At 37.8% G+C, this 25,356-nt stretch overlaps 2 protein-coding genes across 2 annotated transcripts; both read left to right on the top strand. All coding sequences in view use genetic code 12, as the record gives it.

Moving 5' to 3' along the window:
- Positions 1–464: 464 nt before the first annotated feature.
- DASC09_004620 (uncharacterized protein) lies at positions 465–1,942 on the top strand (the record flags this gene model as incomplete). The annotated part of the gene is made up of 2 exons (XM_064994065.1): positions 465–1,905; positions 1,929–1,942. The coding sequence occupies 2 exons, from the start codon at positions 465–467 to the stop codon at positions 1,940–1,942; spliced, it is 1,455 nt and encodes a 484-aa protein (XP_064850137.1).
- A 16,343-nt stretch (positions 1,943–18,285) lies between these two features.
- Positions 18,286–19,763, top strand: DASC09_004610 (uncharacterized protein; the record flags this gene model as incomplete). The annotated part of the gene is made up of 2 exons (XM_064994064.1): positions 18,286–19,726; positions 19,750–19,763. 2 exons carry the CDS (start codon positions 18,286–18,288, stop codon positions 19,761–19,763), a joined length of 1,455 nt encoding a protein of 484 aa, XP_064850136.1.
- Between the last annotated feature and the right edge of the window lie 5,593 nt (positions 19,764–25,356).

The raw sequence follows: 25,356 nt of genomic DNA, 5'->3' as shown, positions 1-25,356 counted from the left end.
CTCAATAATAGGGTTTTTCACCATTAATGGTTTTCCCTTAACACTTTAATTTTCAAACTACATTAGGTAGTTTATGAGATATATAGTTATATAATTAATTAATATATTGAATTTTGTCTTTAAAAAAAAAAAACGGTATTGACATGCATAATCCTGTTATTCCAACCCAAGCCGTTATTTCTACTGATTTTATTAATGAAAACTCCGAAAACCAAAAAAAAATCGAAAATTCTCAAAACCCAAAAAAAAATTCTGTTTCTGTTCCTTCTGTTTCTGTTCCTTCTGTTCCTGTTCCCTCTGTCTCATCTTCTACTGTCGCCTCTCCAACTACGGCCTCCAATCCGGTGGCTCCAGCTGTCAATGTGACAAGACCAATCCAAACCTATGCTCAAGCCACCGCTGGAGACAAGCGCACACCTCGAGCCACTACAAACACCAATGATCCATCCTTCCAAAACGTGTTGATGAAATTTGAAAGAACTTTCAAATGGGCAAGTCACATCAAAATCCTTGACTTTAAGCACCGCGACGTATTGGAATATGCCATAAGCGAGAAACGCAAATCAGGAAAATTGTTCTCCACCTCCAATCCTGCTATTATTAAATCCAAAGAAAAACGCGAGGAACTCGTCAAGATCATGGAAATTGAAGATTTCTTCCAAAACTACACCAGTTTTAATATGACAAACGAATTCAACAGATTAAGAAACTCTAGAATCAGCTTGGAGAACTACTTGGAATTTATCATGAGCCAACAGCATCTTAAGGATATCTTAATCTACTTTAAGATCCCAAAAGATATCTTTACAGAGTTTCCTCTTGAAAAACACTTGGAATCCATCAAAAACGGACTCACTAAGTTATCCAAAGAACTTGATACTATTACACAGTCATCCAACGAACCAGATAAGGATTTGATCATAATCAGGGAAAACTTAAAAGGGGCCCTCAACCACTTGGTTATTTTTAATAAGAAGATCTGCCTTAACTCAAACTTCATCCCAAACCCTCAGGATACAGGCTCTGATATCTTCAAGAAGGACAGAAATCTTTTAATTGAATATCTTAACATCCACCTTAAAGTTACAGTTGGAAATTATACCTACACGCCAGGGTCTTTGTTAAACACAATGAATAAGGAATCCCATTTAATTGAGATTGAAATGAATTCCGAGTTTACTGAATTTAACCGGGAAAAACTTCTTGACCATGTCTTCAATGAATCCGGAATTGATCCATCATCCTTCTTTCCAATCAACACCGTTCACTTTACGGAAGAAGCTAGCAAAGCTGCCAGTATTGTCACTTATGGTTATATTGAAATTGACTCAGGAAAATCCCTTCCACTCTTCAATGACAAAAATTTCCGCTCCAGAGTCATCACGAAATGCGTCCACTGCACTGCATGTGGTTCCCGTGAACACACTCGCTTTGACTGCAAGACTTCATCTTGTGCCATTTGCAAGAAATTATCCCATAGGGCAAAAGATTGTTATTTCAAAAAGCAACAAAGAGCACCAATTGTGAATCCGGAAGATCCAGAAAAACACTCTCCGAAACAAAATTCTGGAAAAGCAGTCAAACCAAACCACAATTTAAACTATGGTTTTCAGACTGTCGAAAAAAGAAAAATAAAACTGAATAAACCGGCTACTCCAGAATATTCTAAACCACATCCAAACCCTTTTGACTTATTGGCAAATGAAGAAGAAAATGTTGATGATTCAATTATTGATGAGGACGATACTTTGGAAAAGAACTACCCATCCAATGATGAAGATGCTTTAGAGGAAGGCCTCTCTACTGACGCAGACCAATCCATGGATGAACTCGAAACCTCTACAACCCAACACACTGCTACTCTCAGACATCAAACCAAACCAATAGAATTATTGTCCAAGAAAGGTAAATCAAAGAAGCACGCCAAGTTCGCGGCCATTAGCGCCATCAAGCTGGCCCATATTAGCAAGGTCTCCAAAAAGATCCTCGCCTCACCTTCATCCCACCCTCAGGTCCGTGTTTCTCGCAGACATCAAGAAGTAAACTCACAACATCATACTACTTCTTCTGCTGCCAACATTCCTCCTTCACCTACCACTGCCCGTGATACTGTCACTTCCTCGGCTCTGGCCACTTCTTCTATCCCTGCTTCTGTCCCTGCTTCTGTCCCTGCTTCTGTCCCTGCTTCTGTCCCTACCTCTGTTCCTACCCCTATTACTACCTCACCTCATTCTAACTCACCTCATTCAGCTTCCCCCTTCTCAAAACATCCATCTATCCTGGAAAACTCAGACAAAATGCCCACACCACTGGAATCATTTACTCCCCGGCCAATGAAGCTTCTGTCAAAAGAACAATCTTCCCCCCTGGATGATAACAACAACGAAATAAATTCACCTCAATCAGATGGCTCAAATGTCACAAAAAACGCCTCTCATACACAAAATGAGTAAACTATCGATCATTAGTCAAAACATCCAAAGATTGAGATTGGATGACTCCAAAATTCTCCATCTATCAAACCAATATAACATTTCAATGTTTCAAGAACTTAATCTTGGCGAGGACTTCCTCTTCCAACACCAAAACAAAAAAATTTATAAAAATACTCCATCATCCCGCACAGCTATTATAATTGAGGACCACATAAAGGTCGTTGATCATTCATTGCTAACAATTGCAGTACTGAGCCAGCTCCAGGTTTATATCACAGATGCCATTATTGAACAAGATGCCAATAACTGGCTTTGGCTAATCAATATCTACAACCCATCTGCTGATTACCAAAAACAAATCCTCCTTCAAAATCAACTCTCCATCACCCTCCAAACCCAACTTACCACTCTCAGAGCAAAAAGCAACAATAAGACCATCAACATTATTCTCGGAGGTGACTTTAATAACTTTGTCAATTCAAGAGACTCTGCTAACTTCCGTTCTCGCGAACAAAGATCGTCCGAGTCGCTTAAAAAGCTAATCAAAACTTTCAAGCTAGCAGATATCTATGAACATCCAAAATTGCACCAGATTAAAAAGAATTGGACTAACCAATCCACCACGGAAGAAAGTAGTCGCAGAATAGATCGTTTTTATATCAGTCAGTCCATGATCTCCGACAAAAACAGATTTCATATTCAAATGTCCCAACAAAACTATCTAAAGTCTTCTTCAACTCACGATTCTATTATTCTTGAAATCAACACTCAACCTCATGCAATGACTTACATCCCCCAACATAATATCATTAAAAATCATATCATTCAATGGCTTCTGAAGATCAAGTTTCCACCCACTGTGAACTCTACTTCAGACCTCATTTCTGAGATTCGCTTGAAGCTGAATTTTTTGACGATGGTACACAAGAAAATAACAGAAAATACTGATGAACCAAATTATTATGACCACATAAGAACTAGGTTCCACCAACACTCCAGACCGCGCCCAATCAAAGCCCTCAAAGCTTCAGATGGCGCTTTATTGACATCACAGCAAGACATGATTCTAGAAGTAACCAATTACTATCAAAAACTCTACGATGGATCTCGTGGTTCAAAGAGCTCGGAAAATATAGAAAGGTTCATCAACGCCTCCTTGGGAGATCAGTTACCACTAACCAACACTGAATCCAACAACTTGAACAAACCAATCACCATGACAGAATTGGAATATGCCGTTACTGAATCCAATACTCAATCCGCCCCCGGGGTAGATGGTATACCATACGGCGTTTATAAGTCTCTCTTTCCTCAGATAAAACACATACTTCTAAAAGAATTTAACCAAATTCTTTCTTCAGGGGAAATTCCATTCAACTATCGAACCATAAAATTCACTCTCATACCAAAACCAAACAAAGATGTTCAAAAAGTGGAGAATTACAGGCCCATAGCATTAATCAACACAAATTTGAAACTCTTTTCCAGCATCATCAACGCCCGTTTGCTCCCGTTCTTGCAAAAAATTATCGGCCCAAATCAAGTTGGTTTCATACCTGAAAGATCCTCCTTCTCTAATATAACAATTTTCGGTGACTTGCTTTCCAGTTTAATATCCCCACAAGACAAGCCACATGTCAATCATTCTACTAACCACCGAATCATGCTTGCTGACTTTGAAAAGGCTTTTGACCAGATTTCCCATCTATACCTTAAAATATTACTTCGAAAACTCAATTTTGGAAAAATGACGGAAACTATTCACGCTATCCTTACCAAAGCCCTCGGAACCATTTGCCTAAATAACATTACAGGCCCTTCTTTCCCATTAAGAAACGGAACCCTTCAGGGCAACCCACTTTCACCAACAATTTTCGCGTTAGCCCTTGAACCTTTTCTAAGAGCCATCCAAAGATTAAATAAAGGATTCAGTTACAACCATAAGATCCAACCAAACATCATCCCCAGAGTCAAATACCTTGCCTATGCAGATGATGTTACCTTATTCTTGAGAGATCATAATGACTTCAAAAACACTATGAAGATAATTCAGGCGTTCGAACAAGTCAGTGGTTCTAAATTAAACAAAAGCAAATCCAGATTAATTGTTCCATGCGATCAAATACCATTCCAGTCCGACTTCCAAATAGATATTGCTGACAATAATTATGAAACCCAATATCTAGGCGTTAAAATTGGGAACTCGAGTCAAACCTGGCCTAATACTCTCCAAAAAGACATCAGCACCAAATATTACATGACCAACATGAGTTCACTACCAATATCAAGTCAAATAGTCGGATATAACACATATATCTTGTCTAAGCTATATTACCACGAGATTCATGCACCTATGCTTCCAGACCAAATAGATTTGCTAGAACAATCCATCAAAAACCAGGTGAACAAAAAACTGAAAATCTCCATGGACACTTTAAAAACAAGCCCATTGAAAGGAGGATATGGCATGGTGGATATCAAAAGCCAATTGAGCTACCGCAAGGCAAAAATCTTTCAACAACTCTTTCTCCAATCTTTAAACCCATATTGCCAGTTACTCCGATTCAAGCTCCAACTAGCAATAAACATGATCATCAAACAAAATCTATCCGAGGAAGAGCAGTCGATACAAGGATATATAAAAACCCAATACTGGTGGCGGTTAATATTGGGTGACCAGATCAATATCAAGAATAAGAGAGACAGCAGGTCCATACTCAACCAGGTTATAAATCTTCCAATGTTCACCACAGCGGAAAAATGTGCTTTTGTGGCTTGGTATAAATTATTGTCCAAACCAATATCTCAACAACAAACATTGAACCCAATGAATATCAAACACTCAGACCTTGCCAAGTCCATTCAAGACGGTATACCAACTATCTATCAAATGGAGATCCCAAAACTGGTCATGGAGTTTGAACACAAACAGGGAAGCAAGAAAAAAAGAGCCAGAATTGATAAACATAAATTATCCACCACTTTAACCAATATCCAAGAAGTCACCCAAACGAAACAAAACTCTTTCTGGAAGAGACTCCACAAATACCAACATAATAGCCCTGGTTACTTTGAAAACATACACATATTCCACTTAGGTGCTGAACAATTTTTTTACCAACATAGAAAATGTCACTATTGCGGGCTCGAAACCGTCTCTCAAGACCAACAACATGAATCACCAGAACTCCAAGTCAAGATCAAAATGACCCATTTCCTAATTCAATGCCCATTATCAACTGAGTTATGGTCAAGATTGAAAATCCCAATTCCATTAGCATGGAATAACTTAATCGCTCCCAATTATTCAGAATCAACAATCAAAAAGATCGACCGCTATCTATGCTATCAACGCAAACTCTCACGCCTAAGATATCATAACCAAATTGATTGGAACACATCAATTAACAACTTGATTTATATCATTACTACTGGGAGCTGAATAGTCGATCAAAACAAAAAAGAAAAAAAAAAAATTAACAAAAACAATAACAAAAAAAAACATTTTATTTAAATACTAATAATTATCACTAAAGGGTTTTTCACCATATGATATGGTTTTCCCTAACATATATAATGAGCATTAGCTTATAAGATTTTACATAGATATATATAATTATATATTTATTAATAAATCGAACTTTGAAGGAAAAAAAAAAAAAATAGGATTATTATATCGGGCATTGTGACCGAGTGGTTAAGGTGAAAGACTTGAAATTTGTGATCTTCGGATTATACTGGTGATCTTTTGGGCTCTGCCCGCGCAGGTTCGAACCCTGCCAATGTCGACTTTAGTTTTTGTTACACTCTGCTTCTTGTCGATGATTGTTCTCGACCAAGAAGATTCAAATTGGGTGATCACAAAGATGATCCTTTTCTTAAACTAAATAAAGGTGAAAACAAGAGGAATGTTGAATCCTTAAATAAATAAAATGGTTAAAACTAATAATGGGGTGTTGGACCCATTCCCGCAATAAAGGACTAACAGATAAGGGATGGAACATAAGGTAATACTTCGATGAGGTAATGTAGATCATGGTTTCGCATGGTACCATCCCGTTGGTAACCAGGACTCAACTCAACCATGATCCGATAATATAACAGTTTTTAGAATCTCCTTATTAGCTCAGTTGGTAGAGCGTTCGGCTTTTAACACAAGGAACCGAAATGTCCAGGGTTCGAGCCCCTGATGAGGAGGCTACATCAATTAACCGCCCTTTTGAAATTATAACGGGTTGTGTTAGGAAAAATTTTTTTGAAAAAGCTATAATGAGTATTAATAATACCAAAAGAATTCCAAAGCCTTCCAACTACTCCACTGATCCAAAAAATGATCCTCCTTCTCAAGAAACCCTGGTTTCTTCTGATATTATCGTTGACTTAGATCATGCAAATCCCAACGCAACCGATCAAAACAATGTAAACAAACACGGAAATAAACCACATTCAGACGAAGAAATCACTGAGGAAGATGACAATACTTTTTTAAGTACTGCTGAAACCTTTGCAACCCCATCTAATACCATAAATGAGGCCTCTAATGCTGATTCTGATGTTGATATTGCCCACCGCCCAGCCCCGGAAATTAATGTTTCTCCAGTTGATTGCGATCGCAATCTTGACAGTGCAGGTGACACTAGCGTCGACATGCATATGTCAAATCAAGCCACCATTGAATCTCAAGGAGATTCACAACCTTCTGTTTCTATTGATTTTGTTACTGAAAACTCTGAAAACCAAAAAAAAATTGAAAACAACAAAACCCAAAAAAACTCTGAAAACCAAAAAACCCCAAAAAAAACTAACCCAGCCCCAGTTGTTGCTTTCAGCAGATCCTACGCCCAAATCGCCTCGGGCTCTAAAAGCGCATCCCAACAGGGGACCCTGATTATGAATACCACCTCCACTTTTCAAAATGTTTTAGCCAAATTCGAAAGAGTTTTTAAATGGGCTAAATATCTCAAATCAATCAAGTTCGAACACCAAGATGTCCTTGAATATGCTATTAAGGAAAAGGGCATGAGGGGATCACTTTTCGGATTTGACACACAAAAAGTGGAAAATGTTGAAGAGAAATATCAAGAATTTGTCAAAATCTACACCATTGAAAAGTTTTTCAAATTTTATACAAATTCCCATTTAATTAATGAATTCTCAAGATTGAAACAATCTAATATTGCAGAGGAGGATTACATTAAATTTATTATGAGCCATCAAGATAAACAAAAAATCATGATGTCATTTATTATCCCACCTGAGGTCTACCGGAAATATGAGCTTGAAGATCATTTGAGTACAATAAAGGATGCCTTCCAAAAATTAATCGATGTTAAATTAACCAACATTGAAACTGATTTGAATGATAATGATGATATCAACTTCATCAAGAAAGCTTTAATTGAAGCTCAAAACTACTTGTTTATTTCAAATGAAACTATTTGTCTCAAATCCTCACTTATCCCAATATTGAAAGGTCAATTACAAACTAAGAATGAAAAGTTACGTAATGCATTTATTGATTTTATCACTAGCCATTTAAGTGTTGACATTGAACAATCCACTTACAAGCCACGCATCAATATCAATAAGAATGATAAAGAAATCCAATTGATTGAGATAACAGCCTTGGAAACAACCCCCGACTATTTTGTCGATGCTACCATCAAGCAAGCGCTTGACCTAGCCCAAATTGAACCAACATCATTCTCAGTGATTAAAAGTGACATGACTAAAAGACCTAACGAGGAGCTTAAAAATCGTTACATTTATGGTTACTTGGAAATGGAACCAGGAAAACAAATCCCGGTTATTCACCAAGACAACATTGTTTCTAAAGTTATTACTAAATGCTTACACTGTATCAATTGTGGTTCAAGAGAACACACCAGATACAATTGCAAGCAAGCATCTTGCGCGATTTGCAAAAAGCCTAGCCATGTAGCTAAAGACTGTTACTTTAAGCGGCCAAAGAAAAATGTTACAGATGATCGTCATGAGAACCCCAAACAGAAGCAAAATCAACCACCAGTGATTGAAGTTCCTTCTACCGAGTTCACCATGGTTCATGGTTCATCTAGATCCAGACAGTCAAAACCACCACAAAATGAACTGAGCAATTTATGGAAGAATCCATTCCACCAATTGGGATTAATATCCAAAGAAAGAGATGATGATTATGAAAATATTCAAACTACCACACCAGCTATCAACAGAAAGCATCAAATCACCCCTCCTCCGGTTAATCAAGTTAGAAAGGCCTCCAAAAAGAAGGCATCCGTCAAACCAAAGAAAATCCTTCAAAGGGAGAAACCAGCTGAAACCAAGCAAGAGTCAGCCAAACCAGGAATTAAGTTGAATGTGTTTAGATCCCATCCAATTACCCCAAAATCTAATCAAACCTTGTCCAACCCAACTTCTACCCCAGCTTCTACTCCAAAATCTACCCCAAAATCTACCCCAATCTCTACCCCAATTTTGACCAAAATTAACACCACCAAGCCTTCAGCACCAAAACCATTTGTACCAAAATCTATTAAGTTAGTCATTAAAGACCCACACCCATCAGTGACATCAAAACTGGCACAAACTGGCTCTAAAGAGCCAACCCTGTCTGAATCAAGTGCAGAACCTGATAATGATAATGACGAAGAATATGATGAGGAGTATGAAAATGATGGAGAATACATCTATGATGCAAAAGACGAATATGAGGATTCAGAAGAATATGAGCAGGATGAAATTCTACTGGGTGATGAAATTCCAGTACATGAGAAAACAGAATTAACACCAACCAATGATGATTTGTCAACTCTGGAAGCTGATGCAACCAGAAACAAACAGACAAATCAAAATTCCAATGAATAAACATAATGATTATTAAAATCAATACTCAAAATATACAACGGAGTCGTATCAGCGACCAGTTGGTAATAAGTTTCACCCAAAAATCCAATGTGTCTTTGCTCCAAGAACTAAATCTATCAGAAGACTTTTCGTTTCAGTTCGATAACAAAGTCATATACTATAATTCAACCTGTTCCAGAACAGCAATAATTGTTGATGATTCTATTCCAGTGTTAGGATCCAAATTAGCAGGTATTACTGTCCAACATGAACTCCAAAAACACATCACGGATGTCTTAATTGAATTAGAAAATAACCAAGCACTCTGGATTATAAACTTGTATAATCCAAATCAATACCAAAAGCAAAATCAGATCCATGATCAGCTCAAACTCAGTTTACTTGCCCAAAATCAGAATCTTCAAACTAGATTCCCAGGAAAGACAATCAACATCATGTTAGCTGGTGATTTTAATAATTTTATTGATCGTTCGGACTCCCTAAATTATAGAAGCCGTGAAGACTCAGTTGCTGAATCCTTAACTAATCTCATTACTTTGTTGAACTTGAAGGACTCATTCAATTCAATCAAACATAACATCAAGAAAACATTCACTAATAAAGCATCAGAATTAGGGAAAAGCCGGAGATTGGATAGGTTCTATATCACTGGGAGCTTCTTAAAAACAAAGAAAACAAATGGAATATGACACAAACAAATCATTTTGGGAAAAGATCCACACATGATTCAGTTACAGTGGAGTTGACTTTAACTTCATCCAAGGCTTACTATAATATGAAGAGATATAGATTGACCGACAGAATCATTAATGTTCTCAGACACCAATCTATAAATGAAGATATCCAAGGAACCGATGAATTAATAATTGATATTAAATGCAAAGCAGAAAAACTCAAACACATGTTGAAAAAAGTGAAAGTGCCTGAACTTGATAAAGTGACGGAATATTATCAACATATTAACCAAGTTTTCCACCAATATCAAGAACAACGCCCAATAAAACAGCTAAAAGATGTAGAAGGGTCACTAGTTCAATCTCATGAAGAGATAATGAAAATAGCAACTGAATATTATATGGACTTGTTTGATGGAACCAGAGGAACAAAGGACACAAAAAAAATACATAAATATCTTCAGGACGTGATTCCAACCCAAGGAATATCTCCTGAAGAGAAGAGAAAAATGGATTCCTCCATAACAATGGAAGAACTCAAACTGGCAATTGATTCGGCAAATTTGAAGTCCACACCGGGCATAGATGGAATCCCATACAAATTTTATAAGGAATTATTTCCCCAAATCAAACACATCCTTCTTCAAGAATTTAACCACATTCTAACTGAAGGAAATTTACCATTCCACTACCGAACTATACTCTTTAACATCATACCAAAGCCTGGAAAGTCAAAAGAAAACATTGGAAACTATAGGCCGATAGCCCTTATCAACACTAATCTTCGATTATTATCCACAATAATTAATAATAGGTTGTTGAAGCACTTGCCTGATATCATAGGGGAAGATCAAGCTGGTTTTATTCCAGGCCGGTCATCGTTCTCCAACATCACCATTTTCAGAGAAATGTTAGATAGTCTAATTCATCCAAAAGATAAAACGCATATAATACCAAATCCACAAAAGCTGATACTAATTGTGGATTTGGAGAAAGCGTTCGATAGGATATCTCACGAATATATGGAACAACTATTGTCCCATTTAAATTTTGGAAAAAAATTAGCCAAGTTAATCATCAACATCCTCAAGCAGACAACGGGATCCTTATACATCAACAACATGACCGGCCCATTATTCAATTTAAAAAATGGTACCCTCCAAGGTAATCCGTTTTCCCCTTCATTATTTGCATTAGCAGTAGAACCTTTACTACGATCTATCAAACAGAATACCAGAGGCCATAGTTACCAAGGAGATTTGATACCTGAAGCATATAGCAGTCAACATTATCTTGCTTTTGCTGATGATATCACAGTTTTCCTCAAAGATAAAAGAGATTATTCCAAAACAATGAAATGTATTAGACTATTTGAAAAATTCAGTGGCAGCAAACTCAATGAAAAGAAATCCCAACTAATCATACCAACTGATAATTATCCATTTTTGACACCATTCCCATTTGAGATTGCTGATGAAAACTTTCAATTGACATATTTGGGGATAACTATTGGACCATCAGTGACATTTTGGCCGGAAACATTGCAGCGTGACCTCCATATCAAATACAAGTTATCAAACATGACCAGCTTGCTGATTCAATCAAAAATAGAAGCATTCAACACATATATTGCATCCAAGTTCTATTACAAAGAACTACACCAACCTTTGTTACCCAATCAGTTGAATCAAATTGACACATCGATTAAATTATTGGTCAAGCAAGATACACCTATTTCTTTGGATACACTCAAGACACACAACAACAAAGGCGGTTTCTCAATGATTGATTTAAAGTCTCAACTCCAACACCGAAGAGCCAAAATTTTCCAGGATTTGTTTTTGGATAGTCACACTAAATATAACCAGATATTACGTTTTAAAATCCAATCAAGTATCAATAACATCATTCAAAAAACATCACCAACAAAATCACCAAAGGATGAATATATCAAAACTCATTATTGGTGGGTGGTATTACTTGAACTAGCGGATGACATTGAGAATACCAATGATTCAATTTCCTTAGAAGTTATGAATAGCAGCACATTCTCAGATGCTGAAAGGACAGCGTACTGGGATTTCAGAAAAGTTCTTGTTGTAGTTTTGTAACTCTAGTTACAAAAGACATTGATAACAATAATATTCAATAATATTTATTCCCTTGTTATACTTGTTTTACTTGTTAACTATCTAAATTATATAAAGGACAAACTCAGACTATGGGGGGCATGGCCCATATTTATATTAATCTCAATGGGTTCTAGAAGGTTCCATAAGCTCTAGAATGTTCCATGGAATTCTAGAAGGTTCCATAAGTTCTAGAAGGTTCCATAAGTTCTAGAAGGTTCCATGAGTTCTAGAAGGTTCCATGAACAATGACTAACCACATAACTTTGGATTGCCAACTCAACACCCTCTCTCAATTCAAAGTCTCCATACCACAGAGCCTTCTCAACTCCAAGAATTGAGGGGCAGCAAGACCTTTTGTAAACATATCAGCAATCATAACACCAGTGCTCAAGTACTCCAAATTGATAGAGCCAGATCCAATGTGGTCCCTGATAAAGTGAGTCCTGATGTCAATGTGTTTGGTGCGATGATGGAAAGCTGGATGCTTTGCCATCTCAATACACCCTTGGTTATCATCAAACATCCTCACTGGACCAGTATTGATCCCAAATTCCTTGAACACTTGCATTAGCCATAATGCTTCCTTGACTCCTTCACTTAGTGACATGTATTCAGCCTCTGCCGTAGAAAGAGCAACAGTAGCTTGCTTCTTAGATCTCCATGTGATTGCACCATTGGCATATTTGAACACAAACCCAGTAGTAGACTTTCTGTCTGACTTATCTCCAGCCCAGTCAGCATCACAGTATCCAAGAAGCTCACCGTTATCATTATTGCCAGCCTCATATCTTATTCCCAAATCTTTGGTTCCTTTCAAGTATCTTAAAACTCTCTTTGCTGCCTTATAATGCACCTCCTTTGGTTCCTTGAGGTATCTGGATAGAACACCGACGATATAGCTGATATCGCTTCTAACAGTATTAGCAGCAAACAATAATTTTCCAACCAAAGATCTGTAAGCTGTGGCATCACAATCCTCAGCACTGTTGTCCACCAAGGTGAGCTCCTGACCAGCAATAGTAGGCGTCTTATCTGGGTTGCAATTCTCCATTCCAAATTCCTTTAACATAGAGCCAATATAGTCTTTCAAGCTCATGTTAATACCTCCATTATCTTGCGAGATATTGATACCCAAAAATTTCCTGACTATTCCCAAGTCCTTCATCTTGAAGACATTCATCAATTCACTTTTCACTTTCCTGATGGCAAAATCTGAGGTACCAGCTATCAATAAGTCGTCAACATAGAGGGCAACCATCACAAATGACTTTTCAGACTTTCTTGAGTACAAACAATATTCAGCACCGTTTCTAACAAAACCAAGAGACGACAATACACTGTGGATTCTCTCATTCCACACCAAGGGAGCTTGCTTCAATCCATATAAGCTTTTCTTCAATCTCAAAACCATTGTTTCTTTTCCCTTAACCACATACCCTTCCGGCTGTGTCATGTATAATTCTTCCTGAAGAGATCCGTTGAGGAATGCAGTTTTCACATCCATCTGATGAACTGCCATTCCATTCTTAGCTGCAATACTCAACATCAACCTGATAGATTCATAACGCACCACAGGTGAGAATGTCTCATTGTAGTCAATACCCTTCACCTGTGTGAATCCTCGAGCAACAAGTCTTCCCTTGAAGACTCCGTTATCTTTCTTTGCAAAGACCCAACGACATGTAATTGGCTTTCTTCCTTTCGGCAACTCGACCAATTCATAAGTGGAATTCTCCTTGTGAGCCGCAATTTCTTCGTCACAAGCGCGCTTCCATTCTGCACTTTCGTTGCTCTTCATGGCTTCCTTATAATTTCCAGGAACATCACTTCCACCAGCCAAAGCAGCAGCTTCACCAGCCATAAAACAAGAGGCAACATAATTCACAGGTTTGTACTCTAACAACTTGCCTTCGGCATCATCATTCAGTTCTGATTCCTCATCACAATCACTTGGCTGTTCAACATGTGGCTCAATTTCCGAAACCACCAAGTTGTCATTGCTACTACCATTAGGAACAAAAGAAGTAAGCTCTTTTGAGCTACTATCGTTTCTGTATTTCTTCCTTTGTGGTTTCTCAATAGCAATTTCCCTCTCTGAATCTGAACTGAATGTATCAGATTCTTGTTCAACTTCTGCCAAGATCCCAAATGGATTTCTTTTAATCAAACCTGTACTTTTCTTGGGTCTAGAACCCGATGATCTTTTCCTTTTTGTAGCAGTAACCAACTTGAACTCTTCTGAAACCATCCTTGATGGGATTAACTCTCCAGTGGCATCCTCATCATCGTCTATGATTCTCATTTCCACGTCTTTGCTTGAGGAAACAGTGGACTCTCTTTCTGAATCATCCAAATAAGAAACCATTCGTTCATCATCAACAGAGATTTCACTTGCAACATCCTCTAAGTCTGGATCACTTATAACAGGGCCTGGTGCAACGCCACCAGCAAAACCCATACCACCAGAGCTGTTTACCTTAGCAATCTCGGTATCCACATCAGTGACTCGCTTCACATCCTGATAGTAATATCTTGACTCATCAAATCTGACCTGAGTCGCCACAATAATCTTGTTGGCAGCAGGATCAAAAATTCTGTACGCACAGTGATCTCTATCATACCCGAGCATCACTCCAACCTTGGCGGTAGCATCAAATTTTCCATTTCTCAAACTGTTTGGTATAACCACATATGCAAGGGAACCAAAGCAGCGAAGATGGTCAAGGCCCGGCTTGTATCCATACCAACGACCATATGGTGTGTGGAAATTAATAACGCGGGATGGCGTCCTGTTAATCAAATAAACAGCCGTGCGGACACCTTCAGACCAAAACTGAACCGGCATAGAAGCCCCAATAATTAAAGACCTAGTTTTGTCTTGAATTGTCCGATGCATTCTTTCAGCAACACCATTTTGATAACTATGGTGTGGCACAGTCAACTCATGGGCAATACCTTTGCTTCTCATGAAATCATGCAACTTTCCTGTAACAAATTCACCACCATTATCAGTGCGGATAGTTCCCACGGTAAACTGTTTTCCCTGAGACTTGAACATTGTTTCGGTGTATGTAATAAACTCAATAATCCTGTCAGCACACTCTGACTTGTTTTTCAAACACTTAACCTCCACAAACTTGGAATACCCGTCGACAATAGTGAGAAAATATTTGCTCGAATCAATAGACCCATAATTGATTGGGCCACACACGTCCATATGCAACAATTGTAAAGGCTGTTGTGGTTTAGCACCCTTCCCGCTCTTTGGTCTTCTGGTAACCCCTTTACTTGTCAAGCAGCTTTCACATAACTGCACAGAATCTTCACTGTAAAGTTTACCTTTCACCAAATGAAACATCAGATTGAACTTGTTCATAATATTCATACTGGGATGGCCTAATCTCTGGTGCCACAACCCGCTCTTATCAACACTGTTAAATGCCACACCATCGACACTGGTGTGCAAAGCATAAAGATCACTCATAACTGGATCTTTAACAGCAACCACTTTCTTTTCAGGGTACATTTTCACCTTGTTTCCTTCAAATAATAATCTTGCACCATTCAGAGTAGCCTTGGAAACAGAAATCAAATTGGCCTTTGACCCTGGAACATAATAAGCATCCTTGATTTCGATACTGGTGTTATCACGTAACTTAAACACCGCAGACCCGATACCTTGAACCTCGAGAGAACTACCATCAATACCTGAGATCTCACCAGAAAAAGGACCAATGGTTTTAAACATCTTTCTGTCATTCAAAATATGTTGCGAGGCACCAGAGTCAAAGTACACTCTGGAGGCCCTACCATGCATTCCCATAAATGCATACCAAGATGGTGATGGATTCTTCAGATCACCACCCATTCTCTCCTTTCTAGGAGCCTTGCAATCCTTCTTCAAATGACCGGGTTTTCCACAATTGAAGCACTTGTACTGTTTCTTAAAAGCAAACACAGGTTCCAAACCCTCAACACTGGTGGAACCAATCGATTTATCTCCAATGATTTCTCTTGTCAAATCTTGGACAAGCCCAATATCAACATTTCCAATAGTCCTGCCATTTCTAGACTCATACGCAGTCATGACTTCCCTGGAAAGAGTTGCATTAAACCCGGCTTTCTGACCCAAGCTCAAAAACAACGCACACAACACAGTGTTTCCGTCTAATTTGCCAACAGTATTCTTGAAATGATTGAAGGCATCAATGAAATTCTCAACGTTTCCGTTGCTAGATTTCAACCACTTAGCGTCAATTAAATCTGAGATAATACCAACAGCATTTGTAACAGTCAATGTACCATAAGCATCCTTGAGAAACATAAACAAGTTTCTACCAGTACCATCAAATTCGGAAGCCTTAGTCAAAGCAGCGCCTGAGATGCTGTTGAAAATGGCTGTTGAAATAATCTCATCCATAGTAGCAATCAATTGGGCAACTTCATTAGCAGTTTCCAGCCCGTCGGTTCCGGTTTCCCCATTGATCAAGTAAGCATGTAAACCAAGACCTTTCATCTTCATCTTAACACTGATCAAAGTAAACCAATCATAAAAGTTCCCGGAGCCCTTCAACTTCTCATCAGCAGCGAACGAAGTGAGAGCATTTGAACTCATAACCTGTTGTAGTTTTGTAACTCTAGTTACAAAAGACATTGATAACAATAATATTCAATAATATTTATTCCCTTGTTATACTTGTTTTACTTGTTTTACTTGTTAACTATCTAAATTATATAAAGGACAAACTCAGACTATGGGGGGCATGGCCCATATTTATATTAATCTCAATGGGTTCTAGAAGGTTCCATAAGCTCTAGAATGTTCCATGGAATTCTAGAAGGTTCCATAAGTTCTAGAAGGTTCCATAAGTTCTAGAAGGTTCCATGAGTTCTAGAAGGTTCCATGAACAATGACTAACCACATAACTTTGGATTGCCAACTCAACAGTTCTTGGTATAAAGAAACGTACAATCAGGTTGAAGCCAATGAAGATTGGAATTGAAGATTTGAAAAATTCAATTGAAAAAGGGATTCCTGAAAAATATCAACAACACATTCCAATTAGAATTAAGGATTTTGACCATACTAAAGGAAGTAAAAAACAACGGGAAAAACAAGATGTGGACAAGATGTCAAAAACACTCATGGATATTACTGGGGTGAATCAGAAACAAGTTGATAACTTTTGGCATAACCTCAAAAAATTCAACCAACATTTCCCGGGGAAATATCAAAATATTCACATCTTTCATTTGGGCATTGAAAATCACAATTACGTAAATAATCATTGTGACTATTGCAGCAAAAAATTAACCAGATATGATGAACCCCAATATGCCCCAAAGGAAATCCAATTTGAAATCATGAAGCACCATCTTATTGAATGTCCATTGGCCCAGAAACTTTGGAAAAAAATTGACTTGAATATCCCATTAACCTGGCAAACAATCATTACCCCTGCCACCAACATGAACGAAACCAGAATGATCGATAGATATCTAGGTTTCCAACGAAAATTATCAAGATTGAAATCCAAAAGGCATTTCAATTGTCATATGGCCGTTGATTCAATGATCTTCTTGCTTGAAAGCAATATCTTTTAAGCGGAGAAGAAAAAATAGGTGGGGAAAAACAAGAAAATAAAATCAAAAAAAAAAATAAAATCAAAAAAAAAACAACAATTAAAAACCTTAAAAACGCATAAAAACATTTTTTCTCAATAATAGGGTTTTTCACCATTAATGGTTTTCCCTTAACACTTTAATTTTCAAACTACATTAGGTAGTTTATGAGATATATAGTTATATAATTAATTAATATATTGAATTTTGTCTTTAAAAAAAAAAAACGGTATTGACATGCATAATCCTGTTATTCCAACCCAAGCCGTTATTTCTACTGATTTTATTAATGAAAACTCCGAAAACCAAAAAAAAATCGAAAATTCTCAAAACCCAAAAAAAAATTCTGTTTCTGTTCCTTCTGTTTCTGTTCCTTCTGTTCCTGTTCCCTCTGTCTCATCTTCTACTGTCGCCTCTCCAACTACGGCCTCCAATCCGGTGGCTCCAGCTGTCAATGTGACAAGACCAATCCAAACCTATGCTCAAGCCACCGCTGGAGACAAGCGCACACCTCGAGCCACTACAAACACCAATGATCCATCCTTCCAAAACGTGTTGATGAAATTTGAAAGAACTTTCAAATGGGCAAGTCACATCAAAATCCTTGACTTTAAGCACCGCGACGTATTGGAATATGCCATAAGCGAGAAACGCAAATCAGGAAAATTGTTCTCCACCTCCAATCCTGCTATTATTAAATCCAAAGAAAAACGCGAGGAACTCGTCAAGATCATGGAAATTGAAGATTTCTTCCAAAACTACACCAGTTTTAATATGACAAACGAATTCAACAGATTAAGAAACTCTAGAATCAGCTTGGAGAACTACTTGGAATTTATCATGAGCCAACAGCATCTTAAGGATATCTTAATCTACTTTAAGATCCCAAAAGATATCTTTACAGAGTTTCCTCTTGAAAAACACTTGGAATCCATCAAAAACGGACTCACTAAGTTATCCAAAGAACTTGATACTATTACACAGTCATCCAACGAACCAGATAAGGATTTGATCATAATCAGGGAAAACTTAAAAGGGGCCCTCAACCACTTGGTTATTTTTAATAAGAAGATCTGCCTTAACTCAAACTTCATCCCAAACCCTCAGGATACAGGCTCTGATATCTTCAAGAAGGACAGAAATCTTTTAATTGAATATCTTAACATCCACCTTAAAGTTACAGTTGGAAATTATACCTACACGCCAGGGTCTTTGTTAAACACAATGAATAAGGAATCCCATTTAATTGAGATTGAAATGAATTCCGAGTTTACTGAATTTAACCGGGAAAAACTTCTTGACCATGTCTTCAATGAATCCGGAATTGATCCATCATCCTTCTTTCCAATCAACACCGTTCACTTTACGGAAGAAGCTAGCAAAGCTGCCAGTATTGTCACTTATGGTTATATTGAAATTGACTCAGGAAAATCCCTTCCACTCTTCAATGACAAAAATTTCCGCTCCAGAGTCATCACGAAATGCGTCCACTGCACTGCATGTGGTTCCCGTGAACACACTCGCTTTGACTGCAAGACTTCATCTTGTGCCATTTGCAAGAAATTATCCCATAGGGCAAAAGATTGTTATTTCAAAAAGCAACAAAGAGCACCAATTGTGAATCCGGAAGATCCAGAAAAACACTCTCCGAAACAAAATTCTGGAAAAGCAGTCAAACCAAACCACAATTTAAACTATGGTTTTCAGACTGTCGAAAAAAGAAAAATAAAACTGAATAAACCGGCTACTCCAGAATATTCTAAACCACATCCAAACCCTTTTGACTTATTGGCAAATGAAGAAGAAAATGTTGATGATTCAATTATTGATGAGGACGATACTTTGGAAAAGAACTACCCATCCAATGATGAAGATGCTTTAGAGGAAGGCCTCTCTACTGACGCAGACCAATCCATGGATGAACTCGAAACCTCTACAACCCAACACACTGCTACTCTCAGACATCAAACCAAACCAATAGAATTATTGTCCAAGAAAGGTAAATCAAAGAAGCACGCCAAGTTCGCGGCCATTAGCGCCATCAAGCTGGCCCATATTAGCAAGGTCTCCAAAAAGATCCTCGCCTCACCTTCATCCCACCCTCAGGTCCGTGTTTCTCGCAGACATCAAGAAGTAAACTCACAACATCATACTACTTCTTCTGCTGCCAACATTCCTCCTTCACCTACCACTGCCCGTGATACTGTCACTTCCTCGGCTCTGGCCACTTCTTCTATCCCTGCTTCTGTCCCTGCTTCTGTCCCTGCTTCTGTCCCTGCTTCTGTCCCTACCTCTGTTCCTACCCCTATTACTACCTCACCTCATTCTAACTCACCTCATTCAGCTTCCCCCTTCTCAAAACATCCATCTATCCTGGAAAACTCAGACAAAATGCCCACACCACTGGAATCATTTACTCCCCGGCCAATGAAGCTTCTGTCAAAAGAACAATCTTCCCCCCTGGATGATAACAACAACGAAATAAATTCACCTCAATCAGATGGCTCAAATGTCACAAAAAACGCCTCTCATACACAAAATGAGTAAACTATCGATCATTAGTCAAAACATCCAAAGATTGAGATTGGATGACTCCAAAATTCTCCATCTATCAAACCAATATAACATTTCAATGTTTCAAGAACTTAATCTTGGCGAGGACTTCCTCTTCCAACACCAAAACAAAAAAATTTATAAAAATACTCCATCATCCCGCACAGCTATTATAATTGAGGACCACATAAAGGTCGTTGATCATTCATTGCTAACAATTGCAGTACTGAGCCAGCTCCAGGTTTATATCACAGATGCCATTATTGAACAAGATGCCAATAACTGGCTTTGGCTAATCAATATCTACAACCCATCTGCTGATTACCAAAAACAAATCCTCCTTCAAAATCAACTCTCCATCACCCTCCAAACCCAACTTACCACTCTCAGAGCAAAAAGCAACAATAAGACCATCAACATTATTCTCGGAGGTGACTTTAATAACTTTGTCAATTCAAGAGACTCTGCTAACTTCCGTTCTCGCGAACAAAGATCGTCCGAGTCGCTTAAAAAGCTAATCAAAACTTTCAAGCTAGCAGATATCTATGAACATCCAAAATTGCACCAGATTAAAAAGAATTGGACTAACCAATCCACCACGGAAGAAAGTAGTCGCAGAATAGATCGTTTTTATATCAGTCAGTCCATGATCTCCGACAAAAACAGATTTCATATTCAAATGTCCCAACAAAACTATCTAAAGTCTTCTTCAACTCACGATTCTATTATTCTTGAAATCAACACTCAACCTCATGCAATGACTTACATCCCCCAACATAATATCATTAAAAATCATATCATTCAATGGCTTCTGAAGATCAAGTTTCCACCCACTGTGAACTCTACTTCAGACCTCATTTCTGAGATTCGCTTGAAGCTGAATTTTTTGACGATGGTACACAAGAAAATAACAGAAAATACTGATGAACCAAATTATTATGACCACATAAGAACTAGGTTCCACCAACACTCCAGACCGCGCCCAATCAAAGCCCTCAAAGCTTCAGATGGCGCTTTATTGACATCACAGCAAGACATGATTCTAGAAGTAACCAATTACTATCAAAAACTCTACGATGGATCTCGTGGTTCAAAGAGCTCGGAAAATATAGAAAGGTTCATCAACGCCTCCTTGGGAGATCAGTTACCACTAACCAACACTGAATCCAACAACTTGAACAAACCAATCACCATGACAGAATTGGAATATGCCGTTACTGAATCCAATACTCAATCCGCCCCCGGGGTAGATGGTATACCATACGGCGTTTATAAGTCTCTCTTTCCTCAGATAAAACACATACTTCTAAAAGAATTTAACCAAATTCTTTCTTCAGGGGAAATTCCATTCAACTATCGAACCATAAAATTCACTCTCATACCAAAACCAAACAAAGATGTTCAAAAAGTGGAGAATTACAGGCCCATAGCATTAATCAACACAAATTTGAAACTCTTTTCCAGCATCATCAACGCCCGTTTGCTCCCGTTCTTGCAAAAAATTATCGGCCCAAATCAAGTTGGTTTCATACCTGAAAGATCCTCCTTCTCTAATATAACAATTTTCGGTGACTTGCTTTCCAGTTTAATATCCCCACAAGACAAGCCACATGTCAATCATTCTACTAACCACCGAATCATGCTTGCTGACTTTGAAAAGGCTTTTGACCAGATTTCCCATCTATACCTTAAAATATTACTTCGAAAACTCAATTTTGGAAAAATGACGGAAACTATTCACGCTATCCTTACCAAAGCCCTCGGAACCATTTGCCTAAATAACATTACAGGCCCTTCTTTCCCATTAAGAAACGGAACCCTTCAGGGCAACCCACTTTCACCAACAATTTTCGCGTTAGCCCTTGAACCTTTTCTAAGAGCCATCCAAAGATTAAATAAAGGATTCAGTTACAACCATAAGATCCAACCAAACATCATCCCCAGAGTCAAATACCTTGCCTATGCAGATGATGTTACCTTATTCTTGAGAGATCATAATGACTTCAAAAACACTATGAAGATAATTCAGGCGTTCGAACAAGTCAGTGGTTCTAAATTAAACAAAAGCAAATCCAGATTAATTGTTCCATGCGATCAAATACCATTCCAGTCCGACTTCCAAATAGATATTGCTGACAATAATTATGAAACCCAATATCTAGGCGTTAAAATTGGGAACTCGAGTCAAACCTGGCCTAATACTCTCCAAAAAGACATCAGCACCAAATATTACATGACCAACATGAGTTCACTACCAATATCAAGTCAAATAGTCGGATATAACACATATATCTTGTCTAAGCTATATTACCACGAGATTCATGCACCTATGCTTCCAGACCAAATAGATTTGCTAGAACAATCCATCAAAAACCAGGTGAACAAAAAACTGAAAATCTCCATGGACACTTTAAAAACAAGCCCATTGAAAGGAGGATATGGCATGGTGGATATCAAAAGCCAATTGAGCTACCGCAAGGCAAAAATCTTTCAACAACTCTTTCTCCAATCTTTAAACCCATATTGCCAGTTACTCCGATTCAAGCTCCAACTAGCAATAAACATGATCATCAAACAAAATCTATCCGAGGAAGAGCAGTCGATACAAGGATATATAAAAACCCAATACTGGTGGCGGTTAATATTGGGTGACCAGATCAATATCAAGAATAAGAGAGACAGCAGGTCCATACTCAACCAGGTTATAAATCTTCCAATGTTCACCACAGCGGAAAAATGTGCTTTTGTGGCTTGGTATAAATTATTGTCCAAACCAATATCTCAACAACAAACATTGAACCCAATGAATATCAAACACTCAGACCTTGCCAAGTCCATTCAAGACGGTATACCAACTATCTATCAAATGGAGATCCCAAAACTGGTCATGGAGTTTGAACACAAACAGGGAAGCAAGAAAAAAAGAGCCAGAATTGATAAACATAAATTATCCACCACTTTAACCAATATCCAAGAAGTCACCCAAACGAAACAAAACTCTTTCTGGAAGAGACTCCACAAATACCAACATAATAGCCCTGGTTACTTTGAAAACATACACATATTCCACTTAGGTGCTGAACAATTTTTTACCAACATAGAAAATGTCACTATTGCGGGCTCGAAACCGTCTCTCAAGACCAACAACATGAATCACCAGAACTCCAAGTCAAGATCAAAATGACCCATTTCCTAATTCAATGCCCATTATCAACTGAGTTATGGTCAAGATTGAAAATCCCAATTCCATTAGCATGGAATAACTTAATCGCTCCCAATTATTCAGAATCAACAATCAAAAAGATCGACCGCTATCTATGCTATCAACGCAAACTCTCACGCCTAAGATATCATAACCAAATTGATTGGAACACATCAATTAACAACTTGATTTATATCATTACTACTGGGAGCTGAATAGTCGATCAAAACAAAAAAGAAAAAAAAAATTAACAAAAACAATAACAAAAAAAAACATTTTATTTAAATACTAATAATTATCACTAAAGGGTTTTTCACCATATGATATGGTTTTCCCTAACATATATAATGAGCATTAGCTTATAAGATTTTACATAGATATATATAATTATATATTTATTAATAAATCGAACTTTGAAGGAAAAAAAAAAAAAATAGGATTATTATATCGGGCATTGTGACCGAGTGGTTAAGGTGAAAGACTTGAAATTTGTGATCTTCGGATTATACTGGTGATCTTTTGGGCTCTGCCCGCGCAGGTTCGAACCCTGCCAATGTCGACTTTAGTTTTTGTTACACTCTGCTTCTTGTCGATGATTGTTCTCGACCAAGAAGATTCAAATTGGGTGATCACAAAGATGATCCTTTTCTTAAACTAAATAAAGGTGAAAACAAGAGGAATGTTGAATCCTTAAATAAATAAAATGGTTAAAACTAATAATGGGGTGTTGGACCCATTCCCGCAATAAAGGACTAACAGATAAGGGATGGAACATAAGGTAATACTTCGATGAGGTAATGTAGATCATGGTTTCGCATGGTACCATCCCGTTGGTAACCAGGACTCAACTCAACCATGATCCGATAATATAACAGTTTTTAGAATCTCCTTATTAGCTCAGTTGGTAGAGCGTTCGGCTTTTAACACAAGGAACCGAAATGTCCAGGGTTCGAGCCCCTGATGAGGAGGCTACATCAATTAACCGCCCTTTTGAAATTATAACGGGTTGTGTTAGGAAAAATTTTTTTGAAAAAGCTATAATGAGTATTAATAATACCAAAAGAATTCCAAAGCCTTCCAACTACTCCACTGATCCAAAAAATGATCCTCCTTCTCAAGAAACCCTGGTTTCTTCTGATATTATCGTTGACTTAGATCATGCAAATCCCAACGCAACCGATCAAAACAATGTAAACAAACACGGAAATAAACCACATTCAGACGAAGAAATCACTGAGGAAGATGACAATACTTTTTTAAGTACTGCTGAAACCTTTGCAACCCCATCTAATACCATAAATGAGGCCTCTAATGCTGATTCTGATGTTGATATTGCCCACCGCCCAGCCCCGGAAATTAATGTTTCTCCAGTTGATTGCGATCGCAATCTTGACAGTGCAGGTGACACTAGCGTCGACATGCATATGTCAAATCAAGCCACCATTGAATCTCAAGGAGATTCACAACCTTCTGTTTCTATTGATTTTGTTACTGAAAACTCTGAAAACCAAAAAAAAATTGAAAACAACAAAACCCAAAAAAACTCTGAAAACCAAAAAACCCCAAAAAAAACTAACCCAGCCCCAGTTGTTGCTTTCAGCAGATCCTACGCCCAAATCGCCTCGGGCTCTAAAAGCGCATCCCAACAGGGGACCCTGATTATGAATACCACCTCCACTTTTCAAAATGTTTTAGCCAAATTCGAAAGAGTTTTTAAATGGGCTAAATATCTCAAATCAATCAAGTTCGAACACCAAGATGTCCTTGAATATGCTATTAAGGAAAAGGGCATGAGGGGATCACTTTTCGGATTTGACACACAAAAAGTGGAAAATGTTGAAGAGAAATATCAAGAATTTGTCAAAATCTACACC

Source organism: Saccharomycopsis crataegensis (genome assembly GCF_037102585.1).
Source record: "Saccharomycopsis crataegensis DNA, jcf7180000000072, whole genome shotgun sequence".
Taxonomy (NCBI): Eukaryota; Fungi; Ascomycota; class Saccharomycetes; order Ascoideales; family Saccharomycopsidaceae; genus Saccharomycopsis; species Saccharomycopsis crataegensis.
The sequence above is the reverse complement of the archived record's forward strand: the minus strand, read 5'-3'. Positions and strand labels throughout refer to the sequence as shown.